The 17,690-nt window shown below is 31.7% G+C and overlaps 2 protein-coding genes across 3 annotated transcripts in view; one reads left to right on the top strand and one right to left on the bottom strand.

The window, feature by feature from the left end:
• The first annotated feature begins 8,287 nt into the window (after window positions 1-8,287).
• On the top strand, window positions 8,288-10,225 carry LOC127798958 (ethylene-responsive transcription factor RAP2-13-like). The gene has a single exon (XM_052332617.1). The coding sequence runs from the start codon at window positions 8,901-8,903 to the stop codon at window positions 9,906-9,908; it is 1,008 nt and encodes a 335-aa protein (XP_052188577.1). The 5' UTR covers window positions 8,288-8,900; the 3' UTR covers window positions 9,909-10,225.
• A 6,042-nt stretch (window positions 10,226-16,267) lies between these two features.
• LOC127799221 (uncharacterized) overlaps window positions 16,268-17,690 on the bottom strand; it is a 52,150-nt gene continuing 50,727 nt past the window's right edge. For both annotated transcript variants that reach the window (XM_052333041.1, XM_052333040.1), the window contains one exon: window positions 16,268-16,622. In XM_052333041.1, the coding sequence (XP_052189001.1) occupies window positions 16,531-16,622 (92 nt within the window). In that variant the 3' untranslated portion in view covers window positions 16,268-16,530. The remainder of the gene's footprint in view (window positions 16,623-17,690) is intronic.

Genomic DNA, 17,690 nt, shown 5'->3' with positions numbered 1-17,690 from the left:
TGGATCGCCAACCACGCTCATGGGGCAAATATTGGCCTATTTTGGCTCCGTCCGACACGGCCCCACCAATTCTTCAATTGCGGATCGTCAACCGCATCAACGCGCTCGTGCTCTTCCAGAAAGAATGCTTCCTTTGATTTCAAGTACAACAGTAATACTTAGCTTAAATGAAAGTTATAGAGTTTATTTTTAATATTTTTAGATATAATTTTAATTAAAATAAATTTGTTGTGGTAGTTAAATTATATAAGAAATTAGTTATTATTTAAGTATCATAAATTAAATTTTGTTAACGTAATTAAATTTATTTTTAAAAATAAAATATATAAAGAGTTTCATATTCTTAAAATTCTCTATTTGGTTATATAATAGAATAGATAGATATTTAAATTTTATTTATTCATTTTAAAATTTTAAAACAATTCCTCACGAATTAAACTCAAAAAGGGTCCTTTTGTCATTTTTGGCGTGCCCCTTTACGTCATATTGTTCTTGTATTTTAAAAATTGATGTATAAATTCTCATATGTATTATATTAAAATGAAATTTAAATAATTTTATCATAGGTATTTAATTAATCACTGTTTGTTTTAACATAAGATGTTTTACCTTGAAAAATAATTTTCAATGAATATGTTTTATACAAAAAAAATATTATCCCTAAAGTAAGACTAAATTGAACGGACATTCTCCCCATTTGGACAAATTATAATGATCTCCAATGATGTTATATAAATCATATATAAAATAATTTTTTAAAAGTATATTTTTGGTATAACTAAAAATATTTAGCATTAAATATCTATCCAATTCGATTTTACTAAATCTTTCTCTCTTTTTGTACTTATGTTTAATATAATTTTTTTAAAAAAAAAATATACACACATACAATGATTCAAACTTAGAGGTATAACAAGCAAAACAACAAACCTATCATTTGCATCACAAGTAACCACAGAGCCACTTTGAATTAACAACTATGCAATGCTGGACCAAGCTTGATAGCAACAAACTAATTGTGTAACACGTTTTTCCATCCAAACAGAAATTAAAAAGTCTCGGCCGCATGGGCAGCTCAGCTGGGGGCACAAAGTGCCTCCAAGATGAAGTTTGGGACAAAAAATTAAAAAGTGTCGCCCCTGCGAGCGATTGAGGGCAAACATGATTGGAGAATTTTATACTATAATCGCTATATAGTCGGTGAGAGGTCTCGTATTTGATAATTGGTTGTTAGATTTCGTGATTTACCTCTTCTTTCTCTGTGGGACCGGCGAGGAGAGAGCCCTTAAGGTGAGAGATTTCATCTTTTGAAAAAATTAAAAAGTATTACTCCTAAGCATAGGTCAAATGGTGAACAAGTGATACGTTAAGATTAGTACTAATGTTTGATACTTAATTTAGGCAAGGCTTAAGACTCGTCTATAATTTATCTCTTATGTCAAAATTAAGAGTATGATCGACTAAAAACTGTACAAGAATAATAATCCTAGAAAATCAAAAAGTGCTAACAAGCTCTATTTTTCACCATCAAGCACCCAAAATCAAATGCTAGCGTCAAATTTCGTCTAGTATTAAAATTTAAGTAGTCTTGAAGAAATTGTGAGAAATAAAAATTATGATGACTTTCAATGGTTTGTAACAAAAAAAATTTGATATTTTCTTGTCATATTAAATAGATAGTGCAAATAGAATAAATTACACCCTAAAATTTTATTAATAGTAAATTTCTTATACACTAATGTATTTTGACGAGTTTTCGATTATATCTCCGATGCTTAAAAATTAGTTTTAAAAACTATGTATATATGGTAGATGTTGTCTTTAGCATCATTAACAATGTTAATGTTTCAACTCCATTAACCTTTTTCTTAAGCAAATCCGCTTCAATCGTGATGATGAAGAGTTGCAATCACTCATATCAAAACCAAATCTAAATTCAACGAACCTACATAGTCATAAAATTTCAAATCCAAATTTGAAAAAAACCCCCCCCACATAATCAAAGCAACTCACAACCAAAAAATCTTAGATTGCAATCACAAAATTCTCTTTTTGCCTAGTGCGTTTGAAGTCTGATTTTGGATTCAATTTTCAAATTAAGGTTTGATTGAGATAAAGTTAAAGTTATTAATAAAATTAAAAAAATATTCATGATATTAAGATGACATCAATTACAATGACTAACAGGGCACAAATTTAAAAATATAATAATTTATTTAAAATTTTTAAAATGTAATAATTAATTTCACTTCAAAGCTAAAAATTATTGTTCATCTCATACTTTAGCGGAAAGTGAAATAGAAAGACAAAAATTTATTAAAAAATTTACATATTTTTAAAGTTAATACATATTCCGTGTAGAGAAATGAAACTGTTCAGAATAATTTGATATAATTTGTTAATAATAGTTTCTGAAGAAAAAACTTTTCTACTCACCGGATGGAGCGTGGGTTTGTTGGGAGGCGGAGGAGGCGCCGCAATTAAACAGCTGTCCGGTGGGCGCGGCAATCACTTGAGTATTTGTCGTTATGCCGTAGGACTCACCCCCCACGTGACGACCTCTCCTTTCTTTCACGCTTCGCCGCCGTAACCTCCGCCGTAATCAAACCCCCGGTTGACTACAAAAACTATTCCAAGTGGGGGAAGGATTGCACGTGACACATTCTCTCCACTTACATTTTCCATCGTCTTTGTACAACTTATCTATATTTTTTAATTTAGACAAATATTACGTACCCTCGTGTAAGTTAATATAAAAAAATGATATTTACACATTCAATTATAATATTTTTAACAATATTTATATACTATTTAAAATTCAATATATGTTGAAATATATAAATATAAAATTTTGACATAAACAAACATAAAATCAAGTTTAAAGTGATGTTTAGATTTAGGGCTTCTGAAAAATTTCTAATTAGTCCAGTTTTGGCTAAGATCTAATAAAATTATAAATAATCAAGCTTTTACCTTAATTTTAAACCCAATTCAAGCTTGAGTGCACAAACAAACTTAGACAAAGAGCCAAATAAATGAGTTTGAGACTTTGTCAGGTCAATTTAGTATAACTCAATTTGAATCATTTATATTATTAAAAATCATATTATGTAAGGAAGGTTATAAATGAATTGAACTGTTTGTGCTCGGTTTGATGTTTGACTCGATAAAAATTCGTTCGAATTTGTTTATTGAGGTACATGAGTTAAGTTTAAGTTTAATTACTACAAGTATGTTCTTCATTATTATTCAATCAAAAGTTAATTTTGTAATTCTTTCATTAGAAATTAGCAAATGAAAATCTTCTTCTTTGTTATAGACTGTACACACATATAAATAGATAGACATGGAGAGGGAGCCAAATTTGGATTCGATCGTCACCATTTTTACCATTTTTGTTAAAATATATATGCAAAGAGAGAGATAAGATTCGAGAAAGTTGAATCCAAATGATTTGTGTTCGAGCCCTTGCGAATTTCTTGATGAGCTAAGATCAAACTAAGCTTAAACTTAATCCCATATCCTTACTCACTTAGTCGAGTCTGAATGTAGCGAAGTTTGATTCTTCTAGACTTGATTATAACTTTATATGTAAACTTTCTATAATTTTGATTGAAGTTACTGTACTACTAGAAAAAAAAATTAAAAGAAATATTATGTATTTTTTAAAATAATAGATGCCAAATAAAAATACATTTTTTCTTATAATTTGCTCCGTCTTATCACCTAATCATATACGATCCTTAACAAATTTAACGGTCATTAAAATAATCGTCTCCTGCCTTGTCATTTATAATTATTCTAAAATTTAATGAATTCTTTTAAAGTTTATAACTTAAGATATTAATTTTTTTATAATTTTATCTTTGATAAATAATTTTATTTGACATCTTTTTTCAGTTAGAAAGTTAAATTTACACGTAAAAAAAAAAAAAAAAAACTATAATGTCCCAATTAATCCAAGTGAAAGAAAGTGGTATCAATTGATAATTTGAGAAATAGATAGATAAAAAAGTAAAAAAGATTATATTATATTATTTTTTGTTTTTTCTTTCATTAATTAACACCATTATTCTCAACTTAAGAAAAAAAATGGTATTTTTATTTAATCAACAATAGAATTATATGTAGACATTGTGATTTTTTTTTTTTTTTTTTTTTTTTTATCATGTAATCTAATTCTTTTAGTTGAGAAATGATATCCAAGAGAACTCCCGATCAAAACAAAACTATATCAGGATTAAATATTCTAAATTATAAATTTTATCCTCATAATTATTTATGCATTGATTAATTAGCTGTCCATTAGATCATGGAAGGGATTGGACTTTTTTTTTTTTTTTAACTAAAAAATTAAATAAATGTCAAAAGACTCTAAGCCTCTATATAAAATGAGTCTTTTCCAACTTTGCTTGTAGATGAGATTATATTTTAGGATGATAGTTTAATATTTTATGATTCATGTTATATAAAAAATTTATTTAGATCATTAAATGGATAATATTCAATTAATTAATAGTGATAATATCATTAACTTACTTATTTTTAAAATTTATAATCAGAGTACAACATATGCAAATGATATTGCAAACAATTTAAGAATTTCATGACTTTTAGCTTACCACAAGACAAGACCACCTTCATTCCAACTTTTTAGCATAAGGGATTCAAATTAGACCTTAGTTTGATTTAAAGAGGTTATGATCGATGATGAATTAATCATGATCGATCATCGACGCCAAACAATCATAGAAATTGGGGAGTGATATATCCAGTGTCCATCCATCCTCCCTCGAAACAATTCACTAATAATTGCTCATCGATCGTCTACTTCTTAAAAATCAAAGCAATAATTGAAAGAATGGGTCAAAGTCAAACTCTTGCAAGAGAAAGAACTTGAAACTATTAATTTAATTTTAATTCAATTAATCACCCAACTGCCTATTTATCTTCCGGGTCCCTTGCAACTTGCAAGTTGGCAACCACTTTCGATTTTCAACCTTTAAGTTTCAGACATATCTGAGCTTTGCTTGTATGCCCATGCCTTTATTATTGTGAAGCCGAAATAGTATTTAGGTTTAAGACAGTTGATGACATTTTTGAGCAACCAAGTCATTAGCTTAGGCTAGCAATTGGGGTTTGGTATTGTCCTTTCGAGAATTTTGAAGAGATCTACATAAGATATTGTCTAAAGGGTCTAAGTCAATTGTGATGTAGCAAAATAGTAATGCTGCTGGAAGAAGTTAAAAACTCAAAAAGAAATTAGACTAATTGTGGCATGCATTTTGTCACTATCCTTCGTATTTAACATGAACTGACAGCTTGTTGATATTTGGGTCTCAATATTGACATAAGGGTATTTAACTTGATTTTTTGCTTATCATCTACCCTTATTCTGAATTAAATTAGATTATCTTTCTCAATTATGATTATCATTAGTTTGTGTTCCTTCTTGGCCAACGGGACCGAACACTGGAGCTCGTCGTTTGCCGATTGCAGCCCCGCCTTCGATTGCCCCCTTTAATCTGGAAGGAACGGTTTCTATATTTAGGGTTTGATTCATTTGCTTAAATACCTTAACTATTGTTTATTTATGGGTTTCCCTACAGGCTTTGGAAGGAAGAATTTTACCATAAAAATGTTAGCAATCGTTTCTTATTTAACAACTATATATTTTTTTAATTTCAATATTCTCCTAAATAAAAAAGAAAAATAAATTACATTCTTTGTACCACTTCTGATCTCATACCTTTTAAATCAAATGAAATTCTCTAGTTACCAATATATATGTACATATATATATATATAAATAATTTACTAAATAAATTATTATAACTATTATTGAGGTTGCCTTAATTGCAGAAATACCTTGACATTTTAAAAATAGGATTTAAAAATGAGATAAAAAAGACCATTTACCCTTGCTTTTCTCTCTTGTTCCTTTCTTACCAAAGCATATTTTCTTAATTAATATTTTTTCTGATAGTAAAACATACATTTTAGTGGCAAAAATATATTTTTCTACATTTATATAGAATATATATAATGTAGAAATTAACAAATATAGGCCATTTCCGTGAAAAAAACCCCATAGCCAAGAGGGATTTTGACCATTCTAAGAGGTAATTACAACTTAGTTTGCTTAATTAATGATTTTTACAATCTGTTTTAAAGAATGTATTTTTTTTTGTATTTTATTTAAATTACGTTAATTTCCAATCAAATAGTGATATTGATTAAAAATTGAGAAACCGTACAAACAAAGCAGCCATTTTCATTTTCACACTAGATCACCATCCATCCACTCCATTCCATTTATCTCTCTCCCTCTCCCTGTCAAAGTCAAACACAGCCTACGAGCCAGGCAATACAAAGACGTAAAAAGATATTTTTTTTATGATAATATTTATTAAAATAAATATATAAAAATAAAATTATAATATTTTTTAAATTAAAATATAAAATAATTAAAATATGATTGAAACGTATTTCAAGATTTATATTAGATTATTTATTAAAATTTTAAAATTTATTAATTTTTTTTTCATATGTTTGTTATATACATATGATAAATACTAAGATAGGAATTTTTTTATTAAAATATTTTTATTGTCAAATTTATTTAAAATTATATCCTAACATCAATAATAAATTTAGATTAAATAGTATTTTATGATTAATGTGAATTGTAAAAAAAAAAATTAAAAAAGAGTTTTATTTTCTAAATTCATATTCAAAAATACATTCTAAAAAGACTCAGTACGTAGAAATAATTATTGATGGAATTATAATAATTTCACATAGATAATTAAAAATTATCAAAATATATTTTCATAATAGATAATAAAATATAAAATTAAATAAAATAATTTTAAAAATTAATGAAAGAAATTTTTATTAAATAATAAAATATAGATATAAAGAGAGATTTAAATTTTAAAAATCGATAAAAGGAATAATTTTATTTAAATTTTAAAAATTGTCAAAATATATGGTAATTTAAAAATATATTAAATGACATTAATTATCCTATAAAGGGTATATGGGTAATTTATGTTTATTTATAAAATATCAAATAAATTTATTTGGAAGAGATCCAAATAAATTTATCTGTAAAAAGTGAGATAAGAAATTACATGAGAATTTTTTCGAGAAAGATTAGATATGTTTAACAAATGCGTTGAAAAGGATAAACATTTAGAATGCTTTTCATATTTGACATTTTCCACCCTATATATTGGTTAACAAACATTACTTAAAAAGATAAGAAAAGGAAATGCAAAGTAAAAATATATATAAAAAAAATATAAGAGTATTTTTGTAAATATAATTTTAATATAAAAATTATAAAAAATAGTTATTCAGTTTAAAAGTAAACATAAATTCCTTCCATAATGTATTTAAACAAACATAAATATAAATTTTATAATGCATTCAAACAAACATAATTATAAATTATATAATACATTCAAACATAAACTATGAACTTATCCCAAGTAGATTCAGAGTGAACAATTCAGTAATGCACAGTGTGATAGAGTAATCGAGCATGAATACATAACATAGAACGATTGGGATGAGATGGAACAACTATAAATAGCGTGAAAATAAAATCGACAACAACACAAGTACTGAACATTGAGCAATTGGCAACGAGAGGAAATGATGACAATCAATATAGGGCGTGAGAATGATGATGGAATGATTGAGTCGAATTTCAAATTTTAGACAAGAAATTAGGACTAAAACATCAGTGAAGAGAAAGAAAATTAGAAAAGAAAAAATAGATAAATATATATTTATTAGTTAGAGATGAAATTGATTTAGTTTCTAATTAGTTTTGGTTCTACAAAACTTGTTTCCAATAATTTAGTTTAATTAAAAAGCATATCTCGAAATATTTTTAAAATGATAAAAATAACCTAAAAAATATTTCACTTTCAATGTTTTCAAAATGAGAGAAGTCTAAAACACGTCGAAACGGGCCCCGAATAAATATCGTGCATCACAGCCCAGGAGTGTTTACCTCGTGGGAAGACTTCCAGAGGCCAACCAGGAAATCGATTCGTTATTGGCTAGTTGAGGAAGGACAGCTGGCGGTAAAAGGGACACGTGTCTGTGGGAAAGCCGTTCAAGCGTTCTGGTTTGACGCAGAGACTTAAAGCTGCTGATCGGTCACCCAAAATAATGCAGAAATAAATGAAAATTAGAGAGAAACCTAAAGAGGCTTCATAATTACTCAACACCCACATTCTCTCTATAAATTTCCAGGTGGGCTGCCTCCTTCCTCAATCAGCTCCACGCTAGCGAGCGAGAGAGAGAGAGAGAGTGGTGTGTCGACAGCTTTCTTAGTCTGCAAGTCTTCGTCTTCTCCCCTGCTTCCCCCCCGCCCCCCCCCCCCACACACACATTGAAATCCCGCTTCTCTGTATCCCTTTCTGTAAATCATCGGTTTTCAAAAAGTTCTGGTTTTTGGGTTTGTTTTTCAAAAACAAAAGAAATGGATCGAAAGCAAACTTAAACTGAGGATCTCTCGAAAGCCAGGTGTTTTCCAGAATACAGTAGATCCACTTTTCTGTTTACACATGTGTTCTCCGTTGTATTCGTTTTCTTTTTCTTTCTTGGAATTTAATTGACATCTCTTTTTCTTTCTTTCTCCTGATCAGCCGGGTGGGTTAATTTTTGTGTACCCAAAGGTTGGTCGACCAAAGAGGCTACTTTTTTTTCCCAAACCTCTTTGTTAATTTCCTTGCAAAAAGTGAAAACATTAATGAATTGTAGTTGTGTTTCTATGTTGCTGTGTTTTGTTTAGGATTATTAGCACCTGGGTCTTAGAATTTTGGTTAAGAAACAGGTGGGTTTTTTGTTATATAATTTTTATTGGATTTCTGTGACGTTGAATGGCAGCTACAATGGAGTTTTGGAGTAGCGAAACAGATTTCCTAGAAGAGTCCCATCCGGTTATGGCCGGTGGTGAGCTCATGGAAGCACTCGAACCTTTTTTCAAAAGTGCTTCCCCTTCTTCTTTTCCTTCTTCTCCTCCTCCTCCTCTTCCTAATTTTGCTTTTCCGAATTCTGCTTCTTCTTCTTATTCTACAGTTCAATCTCTCCCTCCTCCTCCTACTTCCCCTTACTTTACTCCTCTCTACAGTTCTGGCAATTCGTATTCCTCCATGGCTATGTCAAGCCAGCCCATGCCAGGCCCAGACGGTTGCTCTTCATCGCCGGCCCATATGTTTTTTCAAGGGTTTTCGGTCCATGAGCAATCAGGCCCGTTTGGGCTTGGCGGGCTTGGTCCAAATCATGCCCAACAGAATCATAATCAAATCAGCTTCCAGCAACAGCAACCGGTAGCGCTGGGCCCAAGGCCCGTTACAATGAAGCAAGTTGGCTGTCCTCCAAAGCCCATAAAACTCTACAGAGGGGTTAGGCAAAGGCACTGGGGCAAATGGGTCGCCGAGATCCGGCTGCCCAGGAACCGGACCCGACTCTGGCTGGGCACCTTCGACACAGCCGAGGAGGCCGCGCTGGCGTACGATACCGCCGCGTACAAGCTCCGGGGCGAATCCGCCAAGCTCAACTTCCCCAATTTCCGCCACTCCGGCGAGCACAACCCGCTGCACGCCACCGTCGCAGCGAAGCTCGAAGATGCCTGCCGGAGCTTGGCCGAAGGGAAGAGCCTCGACGCCAAGAAGAAGCCGCCGTCGTGGTCAAAGCTCCCTCCGGAAGCAGCACCGGCGAGGGCGGTGGTGGAAGGCGGCGAGAATGCAAACTCGTCTGAGTGTGAAGAGTCGTCGAACGGGTCGGACCTCGGGCTCCCGGATTTTACGGATGAGGACCCGGCTTGGAATTCGTCGCTAGTATTGCAGAAGTGCCCATCTTCGGAGATTGATTGGGCTTCTTTATAGAATTCTCTTATCTTATGGCCGATGCAATGAAATTTTTGACAATTGCAGGGCTTATCATTCTCCATGTTTTTTTTTTTTTTTTTTGTGCAAATTTAAATGTAATTTAATTGTGGGTAGTTTTAGTTTTGATGCTTAGGAATTTATTATTATGTTATTAATATATAATAATAATTGATATGAGGATAGTATCGTAATAATCTCCACCAAGGTCAGCTGGTTTTTTCTTTGCTAGGCCAGGGTGTGGGTCATATTGTCTAGGTTCTATTTTTTGTGTAATTGATTTTTATTAATGCTATTTATTATTTTACTTGTAAGAATTTACAATGTATTGTCTACTCCATTTTGTATGGTGTTCTCGTTGTTAGTTGCAATTAATAGCAATACACACCGTGGGATAATAAGTTTTAATTTCTAAACAAAAATGTAAATTCCATTCAAAATATAATAATAGGTGTGATAAATCATAAGTACAATCATGGCAAAGCAAAATAATGTAATATGTTAAAAAAATTCATAATATAACATGGTTTTTTTTTTTTAAAATAAGAATTTCATTAAGAACAATCAAAAGTGTATATAACATTAAGGTAAGACATATTCGGAGGCCTAATAAAAAATTACATTAAAAGATCAAAATAATTAATAAAAATATACAAATGTACAAGTCTTCTAACATCAAAAGAAATATACAATTATCATTTATAGACACCCTTTGAACACATTTAGAAAAATAAGTTTCTTAAAATTATGTTAGTTTTGATTATTCAAAATTAACAATTATACTGTCGATCGCCAACCTTAAGACACAAAAATAATCACTTAGTTTGCATAAATATACTCATAACTCAAGTGGTCATTTAACGTGAATGTTAGCATTTGTGATATTAACCCTGTAACGATCTAAATTTTCATCTCAATTTTTATTTACATCAACAGAAGTAAATTGATTAAAATTATACATCTAATATGCAAAAACGCATTGGCAATTGTCACCAGACAAAGTGGTCGGTGGTTTTCGACAATCAGAGGCAATCACCGAACACCCTTATCCTCATCGATCAATATACTCAAAATTCATAATTTTTTAAAAATTCAAGATGAACATTTAGAAAAAAAATATTAAATTATTATATATAATATATATATTTTTTTAAATTCAGGGTGGGAAACTGCCCGCCCACCCTTGACTGTATGTGGCTCCGCCACCGGTCACAACCATAGTAAGCCCGTAAGCATAGGCCATTGGTCTTGTGTGTGCCTATCCACAAGGGGAGTAACATCTTCAAGCTGTAAACTAGCCGAATGAGCATTATTACTTCATAGGAGATGCTGATAGTAGGAGCTAGGACAACAAATAATTAGATGCATGATAAAGAAGAAGGGATTCTCTTGAGCGGTGAGAGAGAGAACAGAGACTATCGTGTGGCGGAGGAACAAAGGAAGTAGAACGAATTAAACAGAGGCGAGAGACTGTGCGGCGGAAGAAGATGAACAGATCGGCAGAGAGAGAGAGAGAGAGAGAGAGAGAGAGAGAGAGAGTCGTGGATTCATATGATTCACATGTTAGAAGAATTACTTAAGGAAATAGTCTAAAGGGTAAGAAAAATAAGGAATAAAGATAGAACTTTCTCAGAGGACTCGTGGATTGCATGCGCTGTTGCGTTTGGTCAAATTAATATGCATGGAAGGAAGGAAGGAATAGAAACCATTCGAGGTCTTGTCGTCGTCATATCGAATGTCAAAGAAGATAAATTCTGACTCTTTGAGGGCCTCACGCTGTGTCAGAGTTCACACCAGCAAGGAAGAAAGAAGCCCCCACTGGGAATAGCATTCTTCTTCTTTTTAAGGTTGAGTTGATGGCACTTGTAAAAAGTTGCTGCTGACGTTACGCTTTTATGTTTTTATTGTGTTTGGTTGTTGAGCATGTGGGCCCCGGTGTTGTTATTAATGTTAAAAGTAAGTCGCAGTTAATTGGTTATTATTATTATTATTATGTTATAAATTTATAAAATGTTCGAAAAAAGATATTAAATATTTATTTTTAAAAAATAACATAATTATGAAAAATATAATAATTAAAAAATAAATAATCTATTAATGATTGCAAATCTCATTAAAAAATTTATTGTGTTTCTATAAAAGAGCATGAGATCACTCACTTTTGTTTAAATGTAGCTTAATCTATTTTTTTTTTTTAGAAGAAGAAGAAGCAACTCTACTTTAAAAGTAAGGTTATACATTACCAGATATTATTTTTTTTTTTTCAAAAAATTGATAAAACTCTTGTGTTTTAAAAGGAGGACAATATTAAGCTAATTCGAAATATTAAAAACACAGCTACTTGTGCTGGTGAGCATGTACTTATTATATTGTGTTGTTAAGTTACATATTTTTTAACATTTTTTTCTAATAGCAACCGCCGAGAGGGTGAAGTAAAAACTAAGAACCAGTACACAAAATAGTTCAATCATCCATAACCATAACCATAACTATAATCCTGTGTCTCCCCTCTCAACATGTCCCAAGGGCCATCTGTTTAAACAAATTTTAGGCCCAGTTTGATTGACTATTTTTTTCATGAAAAATGACTATCTTTCACTTAAAATTCAGATTTTCATGTGTTTAATTATCTAAATTTTTCATGAGAAATAATTTTCATCTTTTGGTCATGTGAGTATTTTTTTCCACTTTTGTTGGAAAAGAAATTTCTAAGGAAAGGAGGAGGGAGGAGAGAAATTATATTCTAGGCAATTAGACGCTCATTCCCAACCCTCATTCATCCTTGAAAACTCTCAATCTCTCTGTTTCACCAATAACAATAACAACGAGGAAGGAGATCAGATAAATGGATCATCCCCAATCTCCACATAGCACGCATGTGTGCAGTGACACATACACACCGACAGTTGCAGTGGCTATCGACGACAGTGAGCAGCGTGCTCAACCTCGTCTTCGTCGTCACTCGTTGCACCTGGATTTGCCGCCTCGTCGGCCATTCCCCACCTACGATGCTGAAGAACAAAGTGTAACATCCTGAAATTTGCAGGCAAGTAATTAATTTTGATATTTGATGATATTTTAGAATATTTGGGTATTTTGGAGAAAATATTTATTTATGATATTTTGAGAAAATGAGAAATTAAGGTAATTAAGTAAATTATTTGATGTAAATAATGATAAAATTAAATTGGTGGATTTTGGGGAATATTTGGTGTATGGGTGTAATAAGAGAAAATGAGGTGTGGGGCGTGTGTGATTTTCGAAAGTTCTGGGGCATTAGTGTAATTCCGAAAAAAAGTTTGGAAGATTGATTAAATACAATGGGATGCATATATAGGGTGAAGGTGAGCGCAGGCGCGAGTGGTCGCGTGCGAGGGCGAGGCGTGCGCGCTGGGAGGAAAAAGAATGATTTTTAATCAGCCAAAGTGCCCCAAAACGACGTCGTTTTGGGAAGGCCAGCTGCTGGCCTTGCGCGGCCCAGCCGCCCCACCTGGCGCGCTAGTGCTTCCCTCGCCACTCGTCCATTTTAGCCTCAATTTGGCTTCAATTACTTGCTAAATTGCAGCCACGTAAAGGGGCAGTGGCCAAGGCATTAAATTAACTAAAAATCTGTGGATTAAACCATGGTTTGTGGGAAAAATTATGGGGTGGTTGAGCCTATAAATAGGCAACTCGAGCAAATAGAGAGGATATAAGTGAGTGAGCAGTTCTCAGGGAAGAAGAGCTTCAAAAAGGTACGAATTCTGATTAATTGAATTTAAGTTTATTTTGTTTAATCAATTAATTAGTTAGTTAAATTAAATTAGTAGTTAAATTGAAGTTTATTTTAATTAATTAATAAGTTAATTAGTTAAGATGATTAGTGGGATTGGTAAATTAGTTAAACTAATGAATTTAGAGAGTGACTAATTAATTAATTACTTAGCCTCATGTGGTAAGGGCATTGGGGGTACGCTACCAGTCTATACAACGAAATAGAGTTGGTCATCGAGTAGCAAATAAATGAAGGTAAGGGTTAATATGCTTTGTGTGTAAATTTCTTTTGTCATGACTTATATAAGATGTTGAGGAAGTGCCTAGGCATGGGGCAATGGGTTTCGAACCGTGAAAGTCCTAGGACGGGGTCATAGATGAAACTACTAGAGGCCACCTAAAGCTTGAGATAGGTGCGGTGAACAGACTTACATGCACGCTGCACTTCATTATTATTTATGATGTTATGCTAATTAATTTATTGCATTGCATATTGTCTTTATTGAGTCATCGGACTCACTCCCCCTCACTCCCACTAACCCAACAGATGGCTCGGGGACTAAGAAAGGGAAAACGGTAGTGGTGGAAGAGTCGCCAGTTAACAGTAATGGCGAGCAATGAGAATGTGAGTCATGTACGTGTCATTAATGTAAATTATGTGTGTCTGTACTTTGTTTCAGAAGATGGTTGTGATTTAAATAAAACTTGTTTTGGACCAAGTTAAGGTTCCCACTATGAGTAACTCAGTGTGAACTAGTTGTGCTTGACCATTGGAGTATTGTATTGAGCATGTCGGTATTTATTTGTTTTATTTGAAATTGAATTTATATTTTAAGGGCCTAATTGGTTTTGAGAATTGAGTATGTACTCATTGCTTAAACATTATGAACCCGAATTTTCGATAATCAAAGACAGCGAAACCTGGACCCCACCCAGGGTGCCCGATATTATTTTAATATTTTATGTTGGTAGGGCATAGCTGACCTTCGAGACAGACCATGGTGGTAACCGTAGATTACGGTGGCACTCGATAATGGGACTGGGGTGTCACACAAAGGCCTCAAGAAGAAAACGCTCTTTGCTTGGCCGATTATGTTGCCAGAGATGAGGTCTGAGTGCTGTCGTAGTGTGGCCATGGCTTCCATGTTACTTGTATTGACACTTGGCTCAGATCTCATTGGTTGTGGTTGGGCGACGACTTGCAATGGCTGGGTGTATGTATGTATATTTATTTATGTATATTTGATTTATTTTTTGAATATTTTGTGTATATTTGATTTATTTTTTGAATATATGTATATTTAATTATTTTATGTAATTAATTATTAATTTGTGTATTTAATTATTGATTATCAATGTGTGTATGTGATTATTTTCATGAAAAATAATAACAATTAAATATCAAAAATTAGAAAAATACAACAATTTCTAAGCAAAAAGTTAAGTAAACCAAACACTTACAATTGATATTTTTTCTGAAATTTAATTCTAGGCAATTCAATAGTCTAGAAAATATTTTTTTTTTATACAAATTCCATATTTATAATCAAACACACCTTTAGAAGAATAAAAGTTACCATCAAATTCATACAAATGCTATTTTGGCATTTGAATATATAATACATAATTCAATAATATGTTTCACCAGCGTTTGGGAAAAATATATTTGTTACAAAAAATTTATATAAAAAGTTGATTTTATCTTATTGTTTACATAAAACATGCTTTTATGTAAACAATAGAAATTATTGCAATATTTTATAAGTACGTGTAATTTCATGAAAAATGAGTTACCAAAACTTTTTGGTAAGTTATTTTTTATGTTTTTTGCATAAAGAATATTTTCTTCAATTTTTATTATTCAAACACCAAAAAATAAGTACAATATTTAAACAATGACTTCAAAAAAGAAAACAAAGACTTAAACTTGACATCAGATAAACATTTGTTCAACTAGTGTTCAAAATTGTTTGTAAAAAAATTGTTTCAGAACTCCTAATTGGAAAAAAAAAAAGGTTTAAAAGCATCATAGTTTGAATTAAAAAAAAAAAAATCTTTTTATTAGTTGCCAAACTCATTGTCATGCAAGAAGAAAAACTATATTAAAACAGTGAATAAAAAACCATAGCTGAGAGTAAGGATATAAATGGATCCCAACAGGTTACAATTAAATCTATTTAAAATAAAAACAAATATAAAAATAAGAATTATTTAAAAATTTATTAAAACAAATATGCAAATGAAGTAATTAGAACTATTCAAATCCCTAGCAGAGAGTTTGTGTAAAATTGGCTGACTGGTTGAATTTAGTGTAAAACGGGGTTTAAAATCTTGTCCATAATTTCAAGAATCGAAATCATTCAATTACCTAATAAAAGAAGAAAAATGAGCCCAAACCAAATTAATCCACGATTTGTTCAATGTCTCCTCCAGTCGCCTAACAGGACATAAGCCAAATTACTCAGGCAATTTAAACAACCTTGTGATATTGCCAAATCTATTCCAACATTTTCCTTCCTTGAAATTATGGGGTTCCTTTTTGACGTTCCAAACCTAATAAATTTCTAGAAGTTTTAAGATTAGCAATGAGAAAGCCCACAACGACGTGAATACTAAAAAAACAGATCAATGATAAGTTCTGCACCATAGTAATTGTAAAACAATAAAAAGAGAATCAATTATCTAATTCATTGATGAAACAGAAGATGACAAAATATGTGTCCAAAGCAGCCCACCAACCCCCCACCCCCCACCATGGAGAGCCCGTTTTCTCAGTTCTCCTGCGACATTGATTCTTTCCAGAAACCATTTTTGCTGGGGAACCCACTAAAACAAAGTAGCAGTTGGTACATACCAGGCGGGCAATCTCTCAGCTAAACTTGCCAATTTCCATTTTCTTCTTGATTGCCCTTTGTCCGTGATATATGAAGGAATCTAATATCCCTGAAACTGTGAAAACACCTGAACAAAGTAGCCAGCATAAAATTTCATTGTACCAAAATGCAAAGACCACGGAAACAATGTAAGTAATGCATGGTACAGAATAACGCATAAATGTTTGAACATAGAAGGAATAAAACAATAAAAAAAAAAAAAAATCCAGCCTTAATCTCACTATGTGATGTTGGCTACATGAATTCTAGCTCTCCCATCAAGTTTTTCTTGGTTTTTCTCTACCTCTTACTTGTTCCATTCCATCTACTCTCTTTGCAACAGCTTATTAATCTACTTCTCATGTGACTGAACTACCTTAATTGTGTCTCCTTCATCAATCTCTGGAAGAAGTCAATTTGACCTTATTACTTGTAACACCATTTCTAGTTTTACCTCATCTTAATCTTTGCTCAACCACAACCACCCAATGTTTAATAGCTTGATTCCTCTATAATTTTCAATACTTTGAATATCTCCCTCATTCTTCTAAATGGACACTAAAGTGATCTTTCTCCTCTTGCTCAACATCCTTTTTTTTATATAAGCATCATATTAAATAATTTTTTTATTTGAAAAATGTCATATTCTTCCATGCATTTCCATGCTTCTAGAAGGATATTATCTGGTCCAACTGTTATACGATTCTTCATTTTCTTTTTCAATGCTTTATTTTATTTGGACACATGCATCTATTGAACATGTAATTCATGTCATCTTCAAGATTACTAAGATGCACCAATATAACGCTTGTTTCCCTCTTTCTTTGAATAACTTCAAGAAATAATATTTTCATCCGTTTTTCATAGACGATCTCCCCTCATTTACAAATACTTTTTAATTTTTGTCTTTTAGGCTTTTTTTTTTTTTTGGCTAAATTCTTTTATGCGTTTCACTTTGCTCAATTTTTTTGTTTTTCTTTCTATTGCTTTAGCTAGTTTATATGTATCTCTCTTCCCCATCTTTGGTATCAAATCTTGGTATAAATAATTTTTCATAAGCCTTTGACTTTGCTTCACTATCTTCTTTGCTTCTTTTTTGGCCAAACATACCTCTAGCTTTTTTTTTTTTTTTCATTATGACATTTATGTAAGGTAG

The sequence above is a fragment of the Diospyros lotus genome, chromosome 4, assembly GCF_014633365.1.
Source record: "Diospyros lotus cultivar Yz01 chromosome 4, ASM1463336v1, whole genome shotgun sequence".
NCBI lineage: Eukaryota > Viridiplantae > Streptophyta > Magnoliopsida > Ericales > Ebenaceae > Diospyros > Diospyros lotus.
Note: the sequence above shows the minus strand (reverse complement) of the source record. Positions and strands in the feature narration are given on the sequence as shown.

Bases quoted from the DNA above. Each gene is read 5' to 3' on its own strand.
- LOC127798958 (XM_052332617.1), top strand. From the start codon at position 8,901: ATGGCAGCTACAATGGAGTTTTGGAGTAGCGAAACAGATTTCCTAGAA.